This window comes from Papilio machaon, chromosome 27 (assembly GCF_912999745.1).
Source record: "Papilio machaon chromosome 27, ilPapMach1.1, whole genome shotgun sequence".
Taxonomy (NCBI): domain Eukaryota; kingdom Metazoa; phylum Arthropoda; class Insecta; order Lepidoptera; family Papilionidae; genus Papilio; species Papilio machaon.
Window position 1 is genome coordinate 3,960,754 of NC_060012.1, and position 23,340 is coordinate 3,984,093.

Consider the following 23,340-nt stretch of genomic DNA (forward strand, 5'->3'; position numbering starts at 1 on the left):
ACTGTAAGCCTATCACGAATATTTGCGACGAACGCCTTCGTATCGTCATCGTTAGTAATGACTCTGTCCGCGCGGAATTAAAAAAACCTAGCCTATGTGTTCTTCCAGACTATGTTCTGTGACAAATTTCATCAAGATCAGTTGAGCCGTTTTGTAGATACCTTCAAACAAACATCCATCCATCTAATCATTCGCATCTATATATATAAAAGAAAGTTGTGTTAGTTCCACTATTTATAACTCAAGATCGGTCGAACTGATTTAGCTGAAAATTGATGGGGAGGTAGCTTAGAACTAGGAGACGGATATAGGATTTTTTTTATCTTGTGTGCATTTTTTTTATTACGCGCGAACGAAGTCGCGGGGAAAAGCTAGTTTATAATATTAGTAAGATTATTATGAGATCTTTGGTGTACTTTATGACCGATAGAGCGCTGCACAAATTTTTGATACAAGTAGATCATTCTAGTATCTTCATAGATTGTCACAAATATTTGTGCTAAACACACAGATTAACTAATATAAATTTTTTTTAGAAGAAACTACTTTGTGAGATCTTTGCGTCAAATTTCACAGAACATCGTAAAATCTACAAAGTTATTAGGTACATATAAAGTTTTTTTTATAAAATGTTAATGTCGACCAGCCCTTACAAATATGCGGCAATTTCCGGTCAAAGCGGATTATTATACTTTTTTATCACCTGTCAATCCTAACATAGTTTGCTTGTTTCACCATCGATTATCACCTACTCCTTATATACGCCAAGGATGGGAAATATCGTCTTTTTGTGCGACCTCTCCTCTGACAAAGAAGTAGTAGGTAATGCATCTGCGCTATATCGGCGAATTTAGGTGGCAGCTTGCTCGTTTGCCACCTCATACTTTGATGAACACTGCCTCATGTGCACATTAGTTTATTCCTACGTTAGTTTTACCTAGTCCGCGAACGAGAGAAGACGTGTGGCAGTTATTTGTTAACATAGTTGTCGTATACCTGACAACGTCTGGAAGATCGGGCGCCTGACAGAGATTGTTGTGGCCGAGGCCCTGACCGCGCTCGAAGCCGTGCAGTACAACTGGGGCCTGTGATTTCGCTTCTCGCCTGCTAGCTACTGTGCTGGTGTACAACTGTTAATACATACATATTTATAGACTGTAGTTGTAGACAAACATGTTGACGTCATCCAACCAAGTCATCAAATCAACTCACTCGTGAATCGTTCTCACACTAATGATACGACCTCGTCGACAAATTTACCAGCCGTCTTCGATCACACTATCGGATGTATTATTTATTTTATGCAGTAGACGGACAAATAATAGAGGATATATTCATCACTACGCGTATGTGGAATAAACTCTTAGGCTTACTTTCGGATGTCAGTGTGCTAGAGGTAAAGAAATTAATCAAAGTCAATGGAAGTAATACCTTTACAGCCAGCTCATAAGGTACGATCCTGTCGCTCCTGGAGTGCAGTATGAGGATGGGTACTTGCGGTGCCAACATCAAGTACTGGTCTGTGGTGAACGCGTATTCTGAAGACACTGCGAATGGCTTCAGGAATGTCGCCTTGTAGTACGGTAGCCAGGACACCAACTATTACACCAGCAAGAGGTAAATGGTCATAGAAAACTTATTGACCTATTTTGTTCTCGGAGTATTTTGTCATATAAAATTAAAGACTCGTACAGACATCATGAATCTAGTATTTCTTTACTAGTGGTGGCCTGCGACTTCCTAAGCGTACAAAAAGATAGCCTATAAAGTACCGTCAAAATCACTCAAGCCGTTTCGGAGATTACTCGAAATAAACTGACAGATAGATAAACATATTATTTTTTCGATATTACCTACATATAGACACTCCAATTATTTTAATTGCACTTCGTTCCCTTCTCTTCACACCCTTTTCTTATAAGGATATGATGGGAAGGGGAAGTGGATTTAACGGAGGATATATCCTCTTTCTGTGCGTCCCCTGTCGATTGAAGGTAGGTAACGCATCTGCAATTGCGAGATGTCTATGGACAGCGGTCGCTTTGCTATTAGGCGGACTCAGGTGACCGCTTACGATATAAAAAAAAACTGTTATTGATTGGTGATAAACCAGTAACCGTGACAAACAACTGCCGAAATATTTGCTATCTTTGTTTTATTTAAAGGGAAAGAGAGATATGTCAGTATTTTTAAACCGTTATAGTGATTTTAAGAGCATTAATACATACCTTAGAAAAGGGATGACTCTCGATTTCCTCGATCAAGTTGTTAAAAGGAGCCTCCAGGATGAGAGCACTGGGTTGTGGCATAGTACCATGTCCCATATTACCACATAACTGAGACAAATGCGCCACCAAATGAGCTGCTACTGCTGTACCTACGTGTAAAAAAGTCGATAAAACTTTATATTACCTGGTACTTTATTTGGCACATTAGAAACAAGAGTTATCTTGTGCCCGATGTGCCAACTCAACTGCGCATCTGACATTTGATTAGATTTTAATATTTAGTATGGAAGTTTTAAATGTTTATTAGATAGGTAAAATAAAGTCTATTTGGGGGAGAGGGTCCACAGAAAGGTACTTTTCATAATTAAATATATACTAAAGGTTCTATAAGGTTCTAGAAATCAGTTGAAAGATTAATATTACGTACCTACAAAAAGTTAAGCCGCAAACTGAACGAGGGATGCAAGAAAATATTAAATACTAGAGTCTAAAATAATCAAACCGAGAATTTATGGTACCGTCAAATAATAGGTTCGAGAACAGCTGCTCTAATTTATTTGCATATTTATATTTAACAAAATTAATTAAATAACTAACGAATATTTTATTTCTGGAATATTCACTCAATACGTAACACATTCATGTTGAATGATATAAAACTTGCGGAGGAAAAGACATAATTAATTCCGTAAAGTTTCACACAAGTCTTCCGAGAAAACTTGTAAGTTTACAAACTTGGATTGTGGTTCCTATTAAATATTAATTAACTACGGAGTTCATTTATTGCTCCTCTAGTCTAACATGTAAAATTAACGTACAAATAGTAGTAGTATAAATGATGCTTGGAGCACAGTTCTGTCATGAGAGGTGGATTCACTCCATAAAATGGCTTCCCACTTATAGGTGCAGGCTTAGGACATGAAAAAGGACACTGGGATATCTTACAACGATGTTGTTTTAATGGTGCCTTGAGTCTTTAATCAAGCCTTTGTCATATTAAAGTACTACGACCATGAGAGTGGACAGCCGATGATACTATTGATATGGTCTTATTCGAAATAGCCTTTACAGATGTTTTACGTTTATCCATTCTAGGGGGCAGCTGGCCTCTTTCCACCATATCTCTGGCGACGCCCATGATTGCGGCATACCTACAGTATTTAGCGTAAAGCAGTGATTCAAAAACCCCATTCAAAATTCCACTGGTTTCGAAGAACCCTTTGCCGCTACATTTCTTCTGCAAATTGTGAACCTTCAACTTTGTTTTGTGCCATAAACCCTCAAAAGATCTTCCGTAGACCCCCGGGTATCCAGCTGGATTATTTGGGAATTACTATCCTATAATTGACAACGGTTTATTCTCGTTGGCTCTTAGACTATAAACATACCTAAAGAATGTCCCCAAATTACCACCATAGGTCTGTGCGTGCGACTGATAGACCTAAGTATCCAAGAATATACGTGGAGGGTATCCTCCACCACGCCGCGCTCTGTCGGCTGCACGTTTGTTGAATCTCCGTAACCTGAATAGATGGCGCTGTTCTTAATAAGAAAAAACTTGAGAGGTGTCAAGAGACACCCGGATGGAACGAAGTTCCTTTCGATTAATTAGTGAAGGAATTGTAATATTTTTTTTTTAAGTCGCGACACCACACTGTTCAATGCGAAATCGAAATGAAAATATCTGGTTTGTTTTCTATAAAAGAGAGAGAGACAGACAGAGAAACATGCGACGCCGCACAGCTTACAATAGCTTACTATAGCAAAAAGTGTCGTGACAACTTTTCGTAAGAATTTTTTCCGTCTAGCCCCCTTTCACAACGCGCGATAAGGAACTTCGTTCCAAAAGTAAAGGTCGCTGTTAAATCAGGAAAAAATACCCGACTGACAGGTGGATATGTACAGTTGAATTGTAAAATCGGTTCGTTATATTTAATCAACCTTTTTGGTTAAATAACTCACCTCTATAATCAAATGTGATGACATGAAAGTTTAATTCTTGAAATACTTTGTATAAATTAAGGCGGTGCGGTGACGCTCTGTGGTTGCAGTTACCTGAAAACGTCATCCATTGATCTTTCTATATGAAAGCTAGTATTTTGATTTCATAGTAAACAGGAAATGTATGTTAAATCATTGAGAAAGGAATGTTAATGTTATCTTCGAAACTTACGATAATATAGATAATAATTACCATGACAGTAAAGAACCACAGTGTTCTGAGTCTGTCTAAGCTCGTTCATAAGTCTCGCGTTCGAATCCAAATGCTTTCGGACCACGAATATCTCCTTGAAGAGAGAGCATGGTACTATATGCCATACGCCTAAGAAATATTGTTAAATTAATATAATTATTGCATCAAACTTTAATATACCATTAAGACAGATTACTAAAAGGTCGTAATTTTTTTTTAAACGTAGTAATTAAACTTTACCTAGACATATTTTACAATTGTTAATTTTCGATTGAAATTCCACTGTAAAATTCCTCGCTCCGATAATATTACAGCTTGATGGGTTGTTATAATCCAAGTTCCTTGGGTAATTTACTGTAATAGACGATAAATAAATAAAACTCCAATTCAAATAAAAACATAAAACGCCTGTTAGAAATTTTATAGCAATATCTACTTCATACTGATATTGTCTATATTCTTCAGGCAACAACATTCAATATACTTCATTTTTAAACTATGCACACTTACTGCAGTTAGTAAAAACCATTTTCCTTTGCACGCACTTGCTATATCTAAAAACGAGTGGTAACACAGCTACTTGTATAAGTAGGACACTTGCCGTGAGCGATGCACCCGCCATTAGTATGCCCCTGGAAAAAAGAGGACTGTTGGAAAAGGGGAAGAAATAAAAGGGCTACAAATCCCCTCTCTCGTCTCAATTGCCTTGCCAAATTGAAATAGTCGTCATCCTGCCTTTTTTATATGATAAGAGGGCAAACGAACAGCGTGAACATCAAGGTGTTCATCGCAATACCAAAGGAACCACAGTTGCGTTGCCGGCCTTTGAGATGGTGATACGCTCGCTTCTTCAAGGACCTACGTAGTTTCGGCTCAGTATTGCTCTTCTTTACATCTTTATCAGACGTTATATTTAAATTAACTACCTTATATATATCCTCTTTCACACAAATTCAACAGTTTGCGATAAAATCTCGTGTAGTAGAGTGGTATTGTTTTTCGTCCCAATTCTAAACGGTAAAGTTTCGTGTTGTATTAATAAATAGCTGGCGTCCACGCAGAATTTAAAAAAACTTAATTAGTAGTCTATGGGGTTCTTATAGACTGTTTTCTACATGTATACTAAATTTCATCAAGATCCACACAGCCGTTCTGGAGATACCTTCCAACAAAAATCCATCAAAACATTAGCATTTATAATATTAGTAAGATTTATAATCCGCTATTTGTACTCGTATCTCAAATACATTATTGGTTATATCCAGAGCTGGGCATTAACTCGTTAATCCGTTAATCGTTAATTAACGAAGTTAACATTTTGCTTAACGGATTAACTTTTAAGTTAACTTCAAAAAGTGTTAACGCTTTTGTTAACTTCCGTTAAACTCAACTTCCGTTAATAAAAGTCCGTTAATCGTTAAATTAGAAACTTGGAGACGTGCTGTCATTTTGTTTAAATTACGTGCCACGCCACGCTCGTAAGTTCAACTATGTTGGGCGACTCGAATGGTGAACCAACGAGTTGATAATTGATATATGTGAAGTTCGCGTGCAAGTGTGATGCGTCAGAGCATCCGGGAAAGACGTGACCAACAGGACAAAATCAAAAGAAGGTTCGAAATAGTATATTTCATTACGAGTATATAAAAGCATGAGTATGTAATAGCCCACATTCCGAACGCTCTTCGCCCCTGCAATACGCCACTTTTTGAGCAACTGTATTAAAACACTTTATACTCGTGCCTTCTCTTTCCCAACTGTAAAAATGATGTCTATTAAAAAGAAAAAACCAACCACGAAGTTTTTACAAAAAAAAAATCATTGAAGTTTTTATGATTCATGCAAATATTTGTAAAAAGAAGCTCCTAATTTGTTACAATATCAGATTTAATGATTTGATTCAATGAATTAGGTTAGGTTTCATTTTATTTCATCTCATTAAATTTCATTTTCATTTCATATCATTAAAAATAATCTACTGAAACCTTGGCTGTTTGGGCATGGTTCCCTTTGCCTACCCAGAATGGGCGAAGAAAACAAAAAAATCTTTGTTTGTATTCTTTTACGGTTGGCGCCATTTTTCAAACATTTTAGTTAGTTGAGTTTATTGTGTTTTTAGCCGACTTCAAAAAGAAGGAGGTTATCAATTCGACTGTTTTTTTTTTTTATTATTCTATTAAATTGCTTAATTTTTTCGCAACCGTATTAAAATAGTTGTTTAGTACACGTGCGGAACTGTCATTACAACTGGTTCGTACTGTCAACCCTCACCTTCGGCTGCGCCTCGGCTCGGGTAGACATTTGTCGGAACTCTTTGCAATGACAGGCTTTCCGCACTCGTAATTAAATATACTATAATGCATTCATACTTGTCTCTAATACTAATGTGTTATAGAATGTACAGTCAAATTACTATTTTAAACAAGTGTCGCCACAATAAGTGCGAAATTAGTATGTATAATTTTGGTATGGTTAACTGTTAACGATTAACTTTAACTTGCGTTAAATTTTCGAGAATTTAACGCTTTAACGATTAACGAAGTTAATTTTTTAATTAACGGATTAACGATTAACGAAGTTAACTTTTCGATTAACTGTGCCCACCTGTGGTTATATCAGAAGTTTTTAGAATATCATAGGAAGTGCGCCAGTTATCGAGAAATTGAGGAGCAGAAGGTTATGGTTTGGACATGTGGAGGAATGATGATCATATAAACAAAAAAGTAATGAGATTGAATGTGGATGGCTATAAAGGTAGAGGAAGACCAAAGAAAGTATGTATGGATTGTGTGAAAGAGGATATGCGTAAGAAGGGGGTAAATTAAGATATGACGTCTGATAGAGATGTATGGAGGAGTAGTACATACTGTGACGACCCTCCATAGAGATAAGGGCAAGGGATTAGCAGGTTGATGATAAGTTTTTAAAATTTCTCTTAATAATAATATAAAACTAAACTCACCCTAACACCATGATTTATTTTTTTACGTGATTTTTTTTTAATTTTCTTGATTATCGATTTTTATCATTTTATTTTATACATTTTATAAAAAAAATATTACTGAATTGTGTGCGTCATTCTGGTTTGTCAAAATGGCAGATTAAATATGACCATAAACAAATCCAATAGAGTTTTAGATTAATAAAAAGGTTATGTTAAATCGATGGTCAGTGAAAAATTCGAATAATGGTTTCTCTTTCCGATTCTACGTAAGAGATAGAGTGAAAGTAATTCATGTTATTTCTCTTCTTAATATCGAATAAGAAATGAAAAGAAATTGAGATTATAAAAACTTTCATCATCAGCTCACTATAAGTCCCCACTGAGGTGCTCGGAGCCTACCCTAAGTTAGGGGTGACTCATAATCAACCACAGCCCAGTGCGGGTTGACTTCACACATATCATTGAATTTCTTCTCAGATATGTGTAGGTTGCATCACGATGTTTTCCTTCACCGTAAGAACGTCGGATAAATGTACATATGTAAATCGAAACTCGAAAAAAACATTGGTACATGGCGCGATTCGAACCTAGGACCTGCAGATTGCAAGTCAAGTGACCCTGACCCCTGAGCTACCGACGCTCTTAACAAGGCTCGCTCTTATAAAAAATACTAACGTCAAATATAACACAAAATGGGTCGCGACTATGAAAAAAATAAAACAAAACGCGTTTTTACAAAATCGTTTTATTAAACTTAAAAAAGTAGAATAAATAAATGGCGTGTTATAAAAAGTGTAACATCTCTGTTGCCACGTGAAATGTAAAAAACCATTTTAATGTAAGAGTAAATTTCAGTCCCACAATCATTGATGTGCCTTCACGAAGTTTCTGGAAAAGAAAATTATTTAAATTTATAACAAAAATCCTACAAAAATATGGGTGACGTACTAAAACATACTATATTCTAAATTAAAGCCTAAGTGTCTAATTATATATCTATATATATAGTCAGAAAGTTGTGTTAGTTACACTATTTATAACTCAAGAACGGCTGAATCGATTTGACTGAAAATTGGTGGGCAGGTAGCTTAGAACCAGGAAACGGACATAGGATCATTTTTACCCCGTTTTCTATTTTTTTATTCCGCGCGGACGGAGTCGCGGGTAAAAGCTAGTTATTGATAAAAATAAGATCTCACCTCACAACATCGGGCAGATCTGGTGCGTTACAGATCCATTTGTGTCCCAAATTGTGTTTGCTGTCGTAAGCGTGTAGTTTTACAACAGCATCGCCTTCAGTACGAGATTCTAATATAGATTTGTATAACTGAAAATATACAAATAAGAAACCTCACTTAGGGACATTTAATGATTAATTACACTTAAAACCGTTCAGTGGAAAAGCATTTTAATAACCATCTGTTGCTAAATTCAACAACACAAAAAAAACAGGACAAATTATTGTACAAAATTAAAAGGTTGCCAGAAGAAAAAAAAATCTGTCAAAAAAATTAAGAAAATAATTTTTCAACGCGAATTGAACTTCAGAAAATATTTTTTTTTTGTAATCAGTATTTAATTAGTCTAGGATCTAGAAAATTAAACCTAAAAAAATCTTGAGAGGTGTGTTGGGACACCCGGATGGAACGAAGTTCCTTTCTATTAATTAGTGAAGGAACCAATGTTTATTCTATGAATAAAAAACTTAAGTCTTCACAAGAAGTACATTTTATTTCTATGAATTTTCGTTATATATTGTCACGTCGTTGCCATGGTGATATAGCAAAAAGTGTCGTGACAACTTTTCGTAAGAATTTTTTCCGTCTAGCCCCCTTTCACAACGCGCGATAAGGAACTTCGTTCCAAAACTAGAGTTCCGTAATAAAAAAAAGTTTAATATCAGTTAAAATATTCCGATTATTAAAGACTTTGTTGGTATTTTTGTTACCTTCTTGCCGACGACGTATGGCACCACAATGTCATCCTTCGCGTGCAACAAGAGGATTGGCAGAGAGCGCACTCGTGTCAAATGCACGTCAGATACGAAAGCGTGCTCACAACAATTCGCTCGGAACGGATCCACAAATGCACTCTCAAAGTACGGCAACCATATCACTAACTAAAAACGTATTATAAACATTTTTTTTTTCTATAAAACGTAGCATAAAAATCAAAAAACATGATTTAAATTAAAAACTAAATGACCTTTGCAATTAGATCTCAATTATTATCTTTTAACAGTAGATACCAGAAAAAACATCTGTTGCACAAATGAACAAGCTTGAAGTAGAATTCTGAATACAGTGACATAAGTGTGTCGCAGACCTAATTTTAATCCTGTGAAAGGGCAGAAGATTTGATGGAGGAGTGGACGCTATAAAGGGGAATCCTCTTCCTGTGTGTCCCCTCCTCTGTCGATTAAAGGTAGGCAACGCATCTGCGGATTTCTATGGTTGCCAAATCAGGTGGCCGATTGCTCGTTAGCCACATTACAATATAAAATAAAATACCTTTGCAAGTGGATAATTCGCGACTTCATCAGCAATATTATTGAATGGAGATTCCAGAATGAGTCCTTTCGGTTGAGGTAAAGGACTAGAACGTTCTAGAATCTCAAAGGACAACTCCTTCAGGTTGCCGAGAAGATGAGATGATATTCCAGTACCTAATTACAAGATATTAATAATATAACAATAAAAAATCCTTACTAATATTATAAATGCGAAAGTAACTCTGTCTATCTGTCTCGCTTTCACGCAAAAACTACTGAACCGATTTAAATGAAATTTGGTACACAGATAGTCTAGAGCCCGAGGAAGGACATAGGCTACATTTTAACGCCCGTAACCCTGAGGGGTAGGCAGAGATCAAGCACCTACATTTGGCGCAGTCCTGGTACACCTCATAGCACTTCGGTTAAGTAAATAATAAGCCTTAAAAATGCTACCCGAAAACAGTATTTTACGCGAACGAAGTCGCGGGGACAGCTAGTAGTAAATATATGAAGGCAATCATCATCTCCTTGACCTTATCCCACTTAAATAGGGTCGGTGCACCAGATTTCCGTCTTCCAAATCAATCTATCTGCCCTCATCTACATTGTCACCCCCTTCTTGATCTTGTCACCTTTCACGTAATCCATACATCTCTTCCTAGGTTTACCTCTCCCGGTGTACCTCCACACTCATACTTAACATTCTCTTTGCCACATGCGATTCTTCCCTCCTCATAACATGTCCATACAACGCTAACCTTTTACTTAAATATACCAAGACAATAGCAGTCAAAATGTTTTTTAGTCAACTGAGACGAAGATAATGCATTTTGCCGTTATATATGTACTATCAGGGTATCTGGCGGTGTTCCATCTTAAAAGCGACGAACGTTTTAATGTCTCCTAAGCATTGAAACATCTCGGAAACAACAAACAATAGGACGCAGAAGTTAAATGTCTGTACGTAAAAAGACCAATCTGCAACTCTATGCTCCCTAATTGATAAATGAAAATGATAAGAAGTTGTGGAGAAGTACAACACTGCGAAATGCCCTGACTGTACTTGTTTCATTTCGACTTTAAAATCGTTTAACTGATTTTTATAGTGTTATTTATTTTGCTCTAAAATGCTTAATTTTCCACTACCTCGTATAAAAAAACATGTTGGTATACCTAAAGAATGTCCCCATACAAATAATGGAGGTTTTTCCGCGCCTTTATCTAACATAGTATTCAACCAGTCGTACACAATGAGTGAGTCTTCAACAACACCGCCTTCACTTGGTGTCAGGTTTGTTGAGTCTCCGTAGCCTGGAATTTAATTATTTACTAAGAAAGCCTTTAATAAAAACGCTGTTTAGAGACGTGAAATTAAAAAAAAAACTTATATTTGTCGAGCTTAAAAGTAATCTGTTCACAATAAAACTTGGATAAGCGAGAAACCTCTATAAGCGAGAGTCATTGTCCGGTCCCGTAATACAACCTTTTTAAGCGAGAAAATCGGTTTAGAGAGAAACCTCTATAAGCGAGAGTCATTGTCCGGTCCCGTAATACAACCTTCTTAAGCGAGAAAATCGGTTTAGAGAGAAACCTCTATAAGCGAGAGTCATTGTCCGGTCCCGTAATACAACCTTCTTAAGCGAGAAAATCGGTTTAGAGAGAAACCTCTATAAGCGAGAGTCATTGTCCGGTCCCGTAATACAACCTTCTCAAGCGAGAAAATCGGTTTAGAGAGAAACCTCTATAAGTGAGAGTCATTGTCCGGTCCCGTAATACAACCTTCTCAAGCGAGAAAATCGGTTTAGAGAGAAACCTCTATAAGTGAGAGTCATTGTCCGGTCCCGTAATACAACCTTCTCAAGCGAGAAAATCGGTTTAGAGAGAAACCTCTATAAGTGAGAGTCATTGTCCGGTCCCGTAATACAACCTTCATAAGCGAGAAAATCGGTTTAGAGAGAAACCTCTATAAGCGAGAGTCATTGTCCGGTCCCGTAATACAACCTTCATAAGCGAGAAAATCGGTTTAGAGAGAAACCTCTATAAGCGAGAGTCATTGTCCGGTCCCGTAATACAACCTTCTTAAGCGAGAAAATCGGTTTAGAAAGAAACCTCTATAAGTGAGAAAAATATCACGGTACCTTGGACTCTCGGTTATATCAGGTTCGACTGTTTCCGTATTCTAGACTAAGTTATATCTTTCTGCCTAATTTTATCCACATACTATCAGTTGGAAAATAGGCTGTGGAATTTTCACTGATTCATACTAAATGGTAAGTTTATGAAATAAGTAAAATTTCTTTTAAAGAATAAAACTCTTTTCGTCTTTGCGATGCGAAAAAAAAATGTAGGGTTTTGTTAAAATTACGTCCGATCTTTAACACGTACTACCTTTCCAAAGTTACATAGTAACAAATATCCATCCATCCATTATTTATACATATTAGTAAGAAATATTTGATATTACCTCTGTAGTCGAAAGCTATAGTGTGGAAGTCCATTTGTTGGAAAAATTTATACAACTGAATCCTGTGCCACGCGGCACGAGAATTAGCGTTACCTGCGAGTGCAAACAAAAAAATCATTTTAAAATAATCGCCATTTTGTATTCATTGTATTTCACTAGTAAAGCCGCCATACTTTAACTTTTACCAAAATCTTTTGTCGGTGGCCATTTTGTATTTAATAAATCACTGTTATTGTAATCAAGCTCAATCGTTTGTTACATCCTTTTAATAGTCCAGGAGCCAGGTACATTTTCGGTCAACTATTTCTTCTCGAGCGAAACTTCGTAAAATGCTTAAGGGACTTATACTATGAATAGCGACCGTCAGCTGCGACTCCGTGGGTGGGGTGGGCAGTGGCAGCCTCCCACGCATGGAGTTTTTTTTTTAATTTCAGTATTCATAGTATAGAGAGAGTAGAGAAAGATTCATTTTAAGAATTTTCGATTGGGAGAGACTTAGTCATGAAAACCTCCTGGACTATAAAGGGGGTTGGATGGAAATATGTCATCTGCCATTTTGTAACGGCGGCCATCTTGTGTGCATTCTACTAGTCAAGCTCTAACAGTCATGTCAAAGATACGGTCCGCGATCTCAATGTGTCACAGAAAAATGAATGTTTTTAGTGCTTTTAGACTTCATTCGATTCAATCTATATATATAAAAGAAAGTCGTGTTAGTTACACTATTTATAACTCAAGAACGGCTGAATCGATTTGACTGAAAATTGGTGGGCAGGTAGCTTAGAACCAGGAAACGGACATAGGATTTTTAGTCCGTTATATATTTTTTTATACCGCGCGGACAGAGTCGCGGGTAAAAGCTAGTTTAATAAATAAACATGTTATAATAATTCAGTTCATTTTTTTAATCTAGCTCAGATACTAATTCAACATTTAATATATAGCCCTCTGTAAAATTGAGATTTACACTTCTGCTCTACATACCGCTACATACGCGTCAATTAAAATTATTAATACCCCATTTCTTTAGTAATCCTACTAAATATTTTATACTTACCATGACAATATAATATGACAGGTGTCTTAGAATTAACTAATTCGTCATCCATTTTAATATTTAATTGTTCTTTATCACAATTCCCTTCAAAACTACCTTTCATACGTTCATACGTACTCTTTGGTAGTATATGCCAAATACCTGAAATATACAACATATAATTTAAAAAACATATTTTAAAAAGCATTAGATTATCTCGATAGGTCCTATGTATAATAAGGACCAGTAACAAATTAATGATTTTTACAAACATCCATCCATCTAAACATTCACATTTATAATATGTAAGTTGCGAACGTATGTCTATAGATGAATGGATGGATGTTTATTTGAAGGTATCTCCAGAACGGCTCAACGGATCTTAATGAAATTTGGCATAGATGTAGAACATAGTCTAGAAGAACACATGGACATATATTATATTTTTTTAATACCGCGCGGACGATGTCGCGGGCGTGAGCTTGTTTATAATATTAGTAAGGTACTTACCAATTCTGACTGGATATCTGTCAATTTTGGAATGATATTCAATATTAAAGTTTCTGGCTCCTTCTAAACCAGTGGAGGATGGATTCTCGTAGTCTATACTTAAAGGCCATTGTACTGGAAACAAAATATATAAAAACATCGATTGCGATTAACTGATAATACAAAGACTATTGTCTCGTGACTAAGTGACAAGAAATGTATGTAATAAAAATAGGTTTACGCAATTCTCTAATTAATTTTAACTGGATCATAATAAATATCACGTTCGTTTGTTAAATAAATTTCCTTAAAAAGTTTCGCATCACTAAGTTTACATATTAATTTAATGATTTAACAGTGGTAGACGCCAGCAACAACAACATCTGTTGCACGAATTGTCCTCGCTCATTGAAATACCACGACCTCACAGAAGACAGGCGCCAAGTGGAAGTAATTCCGCGTTTGCTCTGATGAGTGTGGTGCCGGATGACTAATTTTAGTCCTCTTTCCCTTTCCACCCCTTTTCTTATAAGGAAAGGATGTGGATTTGATGGAGGAGATGCATAGGAAGGTTAAATATTCTCTTTTTTTGCGTCTCCTCCTCTAATGGGGGTAGGCAACGCATCTGCATTTGCGAATGTCTATGGGCAGCGGTCGCTTTGCCATTTCGGCGAATTCATGTGGCCGCTTGCTAGTTTGCCACCTTGTAATCTAATATATATAATTCTCGTGTCACGAGGTTCGAACTTGAACTCCTCCGAAACGGCTTGACCGATTCTCATGAAATTTTTGTGAGCATATTGAGTTGGTCTGAGAATCAGCCAACATCTATTTTTCATACCCCTATTAAGTTTTTTTTAACTGCGCGCAGACAGCTAGTAATATAAAAAGATTTCCATTACTTGTTATAAAATGAGATTATTTTTAAACTTTGATCTGTACAATTAATTAAAATATTGATAAATTACTATTTCCTATAAGATATAAATAAAAAAATAATTATTATTTTATTATTGTATAGTAAGGTAAAGATTAATGTAAAAATTTATCATAATTCTAGTAGGAACAATAGAAATAATCCTTTTGATAATAAATAATCTAAGACGTCACTCTGGTCTTGTTAACATTACAACCGTTAATCTGTGTACAACATATCATATGTTATTATTAACTGACTAACCGTAGGTTTCTGAAATTAATATCTCCGTTTAAAACTTAATAATATCTCTGTTTTTTTTTCAAAGATAACAAGAATGATTATGAATTGTTTAAACTTTCGTAAGACATAATAATAAATTAATTAAAAACGGCTTAAATCACGTGTCAACGTGTGGTGACGGTACCAACTAGTTTCGGACCCGTCGGTCCATCTTCAGGGCGAGTGTTTATTTTGATAACTTCTCGGTCGCGTAGTGTCTCGACCAGTGCGAGATTATAATTAATTTAGTAATCACTATATTTTTGATACAGATTATAGTCTCAGAAACCAACGTTTTTTTTTGTGACTGTTCACATTTTGCCTTGAAGTGACATTTACAGCTTCAACAGGCTTGAGGTGGTCGGGTGCAGATAGCGTTGCCAGGCGTCCAGATAAAGCCGGACATAGGTAGGCTTTTTGATTGCGTGTCCGGTCAAAATAAACGGTTTTCCGGTTTTTATTAGGCTTTTTACATTTCCCAAAAGAGAATGTACCTATTAATACTGAGACAAAATCCTAAATTATATAGGGTGTCCGACCTTTCTACACAAATGTCCGGTCAAACTGGCTGGTCTGTCAGGTTTGGCGACCTGGCAACCCTAGGTGCAGATGACTCTTAGCCTAAACCTATGAGTAACTAAGGTCGAGAGCTCCCGCAGGTCCTCGGCTCTTGTTTGTTTTGTTATTATTAACGTATTGGAAAACCAACGGTTAATCAGTTTTCGAGTATGTTTTTAGTTAAACGCGTAGTTTGATATCAGTTCCATTGTAACTGGCTGTAGACTAAACAACTGTAATTGATTTTCACGAGTGAGTTGTCATTCGATTCGTTTTTTTTCTCTTAGTGTCAGTCCGTTTTTTTTATTAATGTCATTTTCAATAACAGTATATGCATACAATTTAGTTGCAAAATCGACTTAATATCGTTAAAAATATTATTTTAATTTAATAATTTTAAGTTAATTTCATATCCATAAGCAGTATAGAGCGTCGGTGGCTCAGGGGTTAAGCACTTGACTTGCAATCTGCAGGTCCTGGGTTCGAATCCCGCCATGTACCAATGTGTTTTTCGATTTACATATGTACATTTGTCCGACGTTCTTACGGTGAAGGAAAACATCGTGATGCTGCACATATCTGAGAAGAAATTCAATGATATGTATGAAGTCAACCAACCCGCACTTGGCCAGCTTGGTTGACTATGACCTAGTCACCCCTAACTTAGGGTAGGCTCCGAGCCCCTCAGTCGGGATGTATAGTGAGCTGATGATGATGAAGCAGTATTACCACAAAAAAAAATTAAATTGAAAAAAAAACTACCACAAAAACTCACCGAAATTAGCAAAAATCAGACTTCTTCGGAATGTTTTCGAATATTTAAATATCAAAGGGACAACAGCGACTTGGAATATGAATATACCGGCTGATATTGAAGCGCCGAGAAACAGCCCCCTGCAAATAAATAATGAACAAAGTAGAAAAACAGACTCTTTACATGAACATCATCAACGCAATGCGTCAGAGTTTTGTCACACATGTGCAGTTTGCATCACAATTTTTTCCTTAGAGAATAGTTAATTTGTACATAATATAGTCGATACTTAGATAAGCGAGAGTCCAAGGGACCCTATTTCTCTCGCTTATAGAGATTCCTCTCTAACCAGATATTATCGCTTAGGAAGATCATCCCGGTTTCGCCTATCTAACTTCGATTGTTATAATTTTCATAAAATTTTGATATAATACATTGTCCTCCAAAAGCGAGAATCTCAGGTTAGAAAGAAACCTCTAAAAGCGAGAAAAATAGGTTCGATTGTAAATAAAAAAGTCATGATCCTGCTGAGTAAAAACCTCATCTATTTTTCTCCACTTGTTGTCTGTTAATGTTCAGATTCAGGCTTTTGTCATGTCCAGCCTTGACTTTAAGCTGTGTTATTTTATACTCCACACTGTCACAATAGAGCATTGTTAGTTTTTTTTATATAAATGTTTACTGTGATAATAATATATTTTATATGCACAATACATTTGCATTAATTATATATACGTAGTAGGAACTTCCTTTCAAACAACTCATAGTCATAACAATGTTATTTTTACACATATTATAAACTTAATTAACTTCACCTTGACTTTTTTTTCTTGAAAATATTTACATATATAATATAATTTTTATCTCATCACAACATGTTTTCGTGTCAGTATCCGACAATGAGAAAGTCACAGATTGTGACTCCTGTATAAATAGGACATCACGCAATAATCACGTGATGTTTGAAATTAAGTACAGGTTATTTTTGACTGACATTAAAGGATATGAATAAGCTAATGAATTCAGTTATGACGGCTGATAGAGATGTAAGAAAAAGTAGTACATAGTATGCTGACACTATATAGGGAAAAGGGCATATATAAAAAACATGCATAAATGAATATAAATTATTAATGAGATAAAAATAAATAAAACTCATATGTTGTTATATTCTTTGTGATATTTCGTGATTTCTTCGGAAACTTCCCCCCCTTTTTGGCCTGTATTGAAATGGAAATTTATCAAGATATGAGTATAATTACTATTAATAAAACTGCATGCAAAAGCAACATGCAATATCTTTAACTACTTATTAATATAATACATGCAAATGTAACTGTCTGTCTGTCTCACTTTTAAAACTGTAGGAAAAATTTAAATGAAATTTGAATCGGTTCAGCAGTAATGTACATGAATTGTTTAGAGAAAAGATAACATTTTTAATGCGAAAAATTTGATGTTAGGAGTTGAAAGGGGTGATGAAAATTTGGATTGATCACAATTTTTACAGCTAAATGATTGAAACTTATTTTTAAAGCTGTTTATTTCATATATATGAAATTCAATGTTTGTAAAAGTTTTACCTTCAATACCCACAATAAGGAATAGGGGATGAATGTTTGTATGGGAATATTGTTTTTTTTTTATATTACAAGGTGGCAAACGAGCAAGCGGCCACAGGAATTCGCCGAAATGGCAAAGCGAGGGCTGCCCATAGACATTCGCAATTGCGGATGCGTTGCCTACCCTCAATCGACGAAGGAGGAAACGCACATAAAGAGAATATTTAACCTTCCAATGCATCTCCTCCTCCATCAAATCCACCTTCCCTTCCCATTCTTTCCTTATAAGAAAAGGGTGGGAAGGGAAAGAGGACTAAAATTAGGCCTCCGCTACCACAATCATCAGACTGTACACGGAATTATGTACTTCCACTTCACGCTAGTCTTCTGTGTGGTCGTGGTATTTCACCAGGTGAAGCCAATTTGTGCAACTGATGTTGTTTTTGCTGGCGTCTACCACTGTTAAATCTGATTAAAATGAATTGTTTTGTAAAGTTTAATATGTTTTTTTGTAAACTTACTAATATTATAAATTCGAATGTATAGTTGGATATTTGTTAGAAGGTATCACAATGGATCTTGATGAAATTTGACACAGATGTAGAACATAATCTGGTAGAACACAAAAGATAATTACTTATTCAGTTTTTTCAAATACCGCGCGGACAGAGTGGCGGGAGACAGCTCGTATTTTATACTTTTAAGTAAGATAATTAGTCTAAGTAATAAAAATTGCTTCCAGAAGACATTATTTGACAAAGTCACGGGGAGGATAGTTAGTTTCTTAAGTTATTTTGCTTTTAAATGTAACATAATTCATTAATTTAATTAAAATTAGTAGATGAATAGGGGTAGATGCCAGCAAGAACATCTGTTGTATGAATAGGCCGACTCAACCAGTGTAATACCACAACCACACAGAAGATAAGTGTCAAGTGGAAGACATTCTGCATTTTGTCTGAAGTGTGTGTGTCCTTCTTACAAAGAATGGGTGGAGATGGGAAGTTGATGTGATAGAGGAGGGGATGCATTGGAAAGGAAAAAAATCTCTTTCTCTGTATCTACTCCTCTGTTGATTAAAGGTGCAGGTAACATATCTGCAGTTGTGAGTATATGAGCAGCGGCTGCTTCGCTATTTCGGCGAAACCGGTAGGCGCTTGCTCGTTTGCCACCATATAATATAAAAAATAAAAAAGATTTACATGTAGTTAAATTTTGATTCTATTTTATATAGGAACCATTGAAATATATTTAAGCAAAAGCCACCCAAGAGTACACAACAATGCTGCTCTATCTTACGATAAATTTCGTAAATTTACCCATTTTCAGCCACTACTGCCACTCTTGCATTTATAACGTATTTTATAGTTTATAATCCAAACAACAAAAACATTTCAAAAAAACTTAACACACAATATAACAACAAGTCATCACTGTGAGAAATCTGTTTTCCCACAACACAATATTGTTGAATAAATATTTAAAAAATAAACTTACAAAAAGCTATACAGGAGTACAGTCGTCATTATCCATTGCGTTTTAATCATTTTTAATACAAATAATCACTTAATCGAAAGGTAAAAAAGAGTGTTAAAACACGGGGGAAATAGTTGAATTGAAAAGCAGAAGAAATTGATGACTAGTGCGGTTAAATTACGGTAAAATAAGAGTTTAAATTTTGTTAATATTTACAGTTACGTGACCGAATAAAACGTCAAGTAAGTGTGCTTCGGGTAAAACAATGTTTAAGACTAACATGTATATAAAATTATCCAGTATCGCGGTACAAGGACGCTGTTCTTCAGTCTTTATTAATTACGAATAAAAGAAGAACTTTGTCCCTTTTATCTGCTTTTATTTCTAGTAATGAATCCAGTCAACAACAGTATTAAAATGACACTGACATATGACATTTGAAAACTTTGACGTTTGCTTTTTCGTCTTAACTTAATGTTAATGTGACAGCTATTAGTTTTTTTTAGCCACTGAAAAGGAAAAAATCCAATTTTTTTATTTCATTTTACTATTTGAAATATCACTTATTCTTGAAAAACCATGAGGTAAAGAATCTTATTTGGGTGCCATCTTCTATCGGAGTCTGGCGACTATCATGGCTACTTGAACTATTAGCACTGAACCTCTAAATATTATGCTAAACAACAGGATTAAAATATCAATAAAATATTCTTATCTATTCAGCGAAGGTGTTTTTGCTTAGGCAAGTGAAATAAAAATTTTTTTTGGCGAAGAATTTGACCACCCGCACGAGATTATGGTTATGTAATTAATGATGTGCTTACTATTTAATTCGCCAAAACTATCGTGTCACAGTCGCCAATATTGGTTGTATGATATTTCAATAATATTTAATATCTGGATTTACAAAGAATTCAAATGAATATTAAAACGTAACAGACCAGGATTGTCTTTGTGTCATGGGTAAAGAATGAAAAGCGTTTAATGTTCAATATTCATTAATTATTTACAGTACATTTATATGCATAATTTACAGTAACGTTTTTACTTCTTTCATTGCAATATTCGCCATTTAGTCGTTGTAGATATCTTTAAATTCGATGATGTTTACTTTTATTGTTTGTTCGCTTTCCTTGCAGTCCTATAAACATAAAATAATTAATAAGTTAAATAAATTACCAACAACAATGGCGCCGATCGTGGCGTGACGTAACTATTTCTGATTGGTGTTTTATATCATGTTCCTTAATGCCAAGTCTGAACGAGCTTGATTTGTAAAAAATACTATTAATCGTAGTTTATTTTAATCATTAATTTGTTTTTTCATGCAACCCAATTTTATGCAAATTGTCCACATATGACACAAGCCAAATACATTGTTTATTACATTTGACAAATTGTATTAGATATACTCCTTTGGTTTTAAGACGTAGTTACCTGAATTTGGGAGAAAATCGTCGTCTTCTGTTGGTATTGCTGTCAATTGTCTGTTGCACTGGCAGAATTACCTATAATTAAGTCAGTTATATTAAATATCTGAAAAAAGGACACAAAACTATACTCTATTCTGATCAATCTTACCTCAGCCACAGGAACAACTTCCTCTTTTGGTGGTCCGTACTCTTTGAAACCGGGAGGTCCATATTCCAAAAAGCCTTCAGGAGCTTGCTCAAGAGTTCTGAAAAACAATATAGTGTTTATTCAATAATTGACTGCTTTTTGAAGCAAATAAAGTTGTTTCTATCTTACCCAAATGTTTCTTGAACAACCTTAGCAGATACGTCTTGAACAGTTTCAACCTGAAAAATAAACATAATTAGTTTACTCTACTTTATAACTTAGACTAGTTTCACATAAAAATGGTTTTTTTACCTGTTGTTGTTGGACCTCATTATCAATACTGTTCAACAATTCCGGAATATTTTGAACCTCTTGTACGATAGTCTTGACTTCTGTTTCAAAGTTCTGAACTTGCGTTTCTACTTTCTGTACCTCAGTCTCTACACTTTTAACTTGAGTTTCGACTTTCTGTACTGCTTCTTTCACGGTTTGTATTTCCTCTACTTGCACTCTTTCTTGGAAGGTGGATACGATATTGCTGTTAGCGTTTTCATTCTCTTGCTGTGTTACTTCTGTTGTTATGTCTTTATTCGCTAGTATTTCATTGATTGGAGTTTCAGCTTCGTTTTGTTGTGTGATTTCTTCGTTTTCAACAACTGCTGTGGTTACTTCTACAAGTTGTGTGGTTACTTCAACAGCCGGTTGGATTTCTTCAATGATTTCGGTTTCAACTAAAGGTGTTGTTTCTTCGAGGACTAATTTCGTTACTGGTATTGCTTCTTGTACAAATGATTGTTGACTCAAATTAGCTAGAAAAATAAAACGATTAATAATACACCAAATTAGTCAGAAAGAGTTCGTTTCTTTGTTTTCTTTTCCGTCAACTAGGGAGCTTATCGGCATTTCATTAGCTTGTTTTTTTTTCTGTCAGCAGTTACTTAATAGGCGATCTGACTACTCATCTCCTTGTACAAAAAAGAAAGCGATAGAAATATGTGGTCTTACCTTCAGAATCTCCTATAATAGTTTGAGTTTCAGTCACGACTTCGACTTGCTCCTCAACGTTTTCCTGCGATTTAGCTTCAATTACGGCGAATGATTGTTCAATCACCACATCAGGTAATCCTTGCTTTGACAATTCTAATGGTACCACCTCGACCTTCGGTGGACCGTACTCTTGGAATGAATCGGATCCTGATGCTATTGATTCTTGGAATAACACGTCTTTGACTGGATTTTCTTTTGGTTTCTGTAAAAAGATAGCACTGGCTTGTCACTTACAGCTACAATTCACTACTAAACAAAAGCCTATCTTTACCATGTGTTGATTATTTAGAACATTTACAGAAATCACGTAAATTAAAAAAAAAAACTTAAAAAGTGGCCAATGCCCAGACTATGTTCTACATCTGTGCCAAATTTCATCAAGATCCGTTGAGCCGTTCCGGAGATATCTTCAAACAAACATAAATCCATCCATCCATCTAAACATTCGTATTCATAACATTAGTAAAATGTTAAATAAACTATAAGTTCACTTACTTGTACTTCAGATGGCAGATAGAAAGCGGGACCTTCTGGTCTCCAACCACTTGGTAAGTAAGGTCCTGAGCCTTTAGCGGCCACAGAGACAATGAAAAGGGCGGCAACAGCGAATATCTGAAATAAATAAATCAAATTAAAACTCTACCATTTTTAAAATGTGATGAAATTAGAGAAATAATTAGTAATAATAATTTTGATTTTACCCTCATTTTGATAATTTGAGATCTCACTAGACTATGATATTAAAGCAGTATAAAATCCCGTATTTATACCAAAAACTTACCTTTAACTAAAGAACCTCAAACAAATCGAAGACCATATGTTAGTCAAATATTTGCAATTAGAGTTCCGATTATCCATTTAATTGATTAAGCAATTCTAATTAGTACGTGGCAAGGATAAAAGATTGAAAAAGTACTTGGTTATACTTAGAAAATGTAAAGTTGAAGTAATAAAGTCCGCAGTACCATGAAAATATGTTTAAGTCTGAGAATAATCGAGGCCTGCATAATACCCGAAGTAACCATAAATAGTATCTAGATTGTAGTTGAACCTGAATAAGCGAGAATCCCAGAGACCGCAATATTTTCACGATTACAGAGGTTTTTCTTTGACCCGAATTTCTCGTCTATGGAGGTCGTCCATCGGGACCGGACAATAATACTCGTTTATAGAGGTTTCTCGCTTATCCTGGTTCGACTGTATTTAAAATAGATATGCTCTTGGTGTGTTTAAATCTTACTAATATTAAAAACGCGAATGTTTGGATAGGCAGATGTAGAACATAGTCGGGAAGAACATCGGCTACTTATCAGTTTTTTTTAAATTCCGTACGGAG

General features: G+C 35.4%; 3 protein-coding genes across 4 annotated transcripts; all 3 read right to left on the reverse strand.

Annotated features, from left to right (window-relative positions):
- Positions 1-911: 911 nt before the first annotated feature.
- LOC106712198 (lysophosphatidylserine lipase ABHD12) lies at positions 912-7,420 on the reverse strand. Its single transcript, XM_014504685.2, has 9 exons — positions 7,385-7,420; positions 4,933-5,054; positions 4,663-4,776; positions 4,423-4,551; positions 4,191-4,283; positions 3,617-3,751; positions 2,229-2,377; positions 1,432-1,599; positions 912-1,130 (listed from the first exon to the last, which is right to left on the reverse strand). Exons 1-9 carry the CDS (start codon positions 7,393-7,395, stop codon positions 912-914), a joined length of 1,140 nt encoding a protein of 379 aa, XP_014360171.2. The 5' UTR covers positions 7,396-7,420.
- Positions 7,421-8,149: 729 nt separating this feature from the next.
- LOC106712197 (lysophosphatidylserine lipase ABHD12) lies at positions 8,150-19,814 on the reverse strand. Of its 2 annotated transcripts, none has more exons than XM_045684735.1 (10): positions 19,678-19,814; positions 16,381-16,499; positions 13,871-13,984; positions 13,382-13,522; positions 12,325-12,417; positions 11,034-11,171; positions 9,877-10,031; positions 9,315-9,485; positions 8,566-8,693; positions 8,150-8,254 (listed from the first exon to the last, which is right to left on the reverse strand). In XM_045684735.1, coding segments are annotated over exons 1-10 (1,086 nt in total). In that variant the 5' UTR covers positions 19,680-19,814; the 3' UTR covers positions 8,150-8,229. The 2 variants fall into 2 exon arrangements, with proteins under 2 accessions (XP_045540691.1, XP_045540690.1); XM_045684734.1 differs by having other exon boundaries at positions 19,419-19,814.
- A 563-nt stretch (positions 19,815-20,377) lies between these two features.
- LOC106712210 lies at positions 20,378-22,761 on the reverse strand. The gene is made up of 8 exons (XM_014504700.2): positions 22,706-22,761; positions 22,500-22,616; positions 21,963-22,206; positions 21,270-21,766; positions 21,147-21,196; positions 20,979-21,075; positions 20,835-20,905; positions 20,378-20,538 (listed from the first exon to the last, which is right to left on the reverse strand). Exons 1-8 carry the CDS (start codon positions 22,709-22,711, stop codon positions 20,511-20,513), a joined length of 1,110 nt encoding a protein of 369 aa, XP_014360186.2. The 5' UTR covers positions 22,712-22,761; the 3' UTR covers positions 20,378-20,510.
- Positions 22,762-23,340: the final 579 nt, after the last annotated feature.

What these genes read in the sequence shown, in the direction of transcription:
- LOC106712198 (XM_014504685.2), bottom strand. An exon ending in CATCACATTTGATTATAGAG is followed by an intron (nt 3,752 to 4,190) that starts GTGAGTTATTTA and finishes CCATCTATTCAG; the next exon opens with GTTACGGAGATTCAACAAAC. An exon ending in CTTATGAGCTGGCTGTAAAG is followed by an intron (nt 1,131 to 1,431) that starts GTATTACTTCCA and finishes ATGTATTAACAG; the next exon opens with TTGTACACCAGCACAGTAGC.
- LOC106712210 (XM_014504700.2), bottom strand. An exon ending in GTTGTTCAAGAAACATTTGG is followed by an intron (nt 21,076 to 21,146) that starts GTAAGATAGAAA and finishes ATTGTTTTTCAG; the next exon opens with AACTCTTGAGCAAGCTCCTG. An exon ending in CGATTTTCTCCCAAATTCAG is followed by an intron (nt 20,539 to 20,834) that starts GTAACTACGTCT and finishes TTATGTTTATAG; the next exon opens with GACTGCAAGGAAAGCGAACA.
- LOC106712197 (XM_045684734.1), bottom strand. Translation starts at nt 19,468, where the DNA reads ATGATTAAAACGCAATGGATAATGACGACTGTACTCCTGTATAGCTTT. An exon ending in TGTCATATTATATTGTCATG is followed by an intron (nt 12,418 to 13,381) that starts GTAAGTATAAAA and finishes TTGCACTCGCAG; the next exon opens with GTAACGCTAATTCTCGTGCC. An exon ending in CGAATTATCCACTTGCAAAG is followed by an intron (nt 9,486 to 9,876) that starts GTATTTTATTTT and finishes ATACGTTTTTAG; the next exon opens with TTAGTGATATGGTTGCCGTA.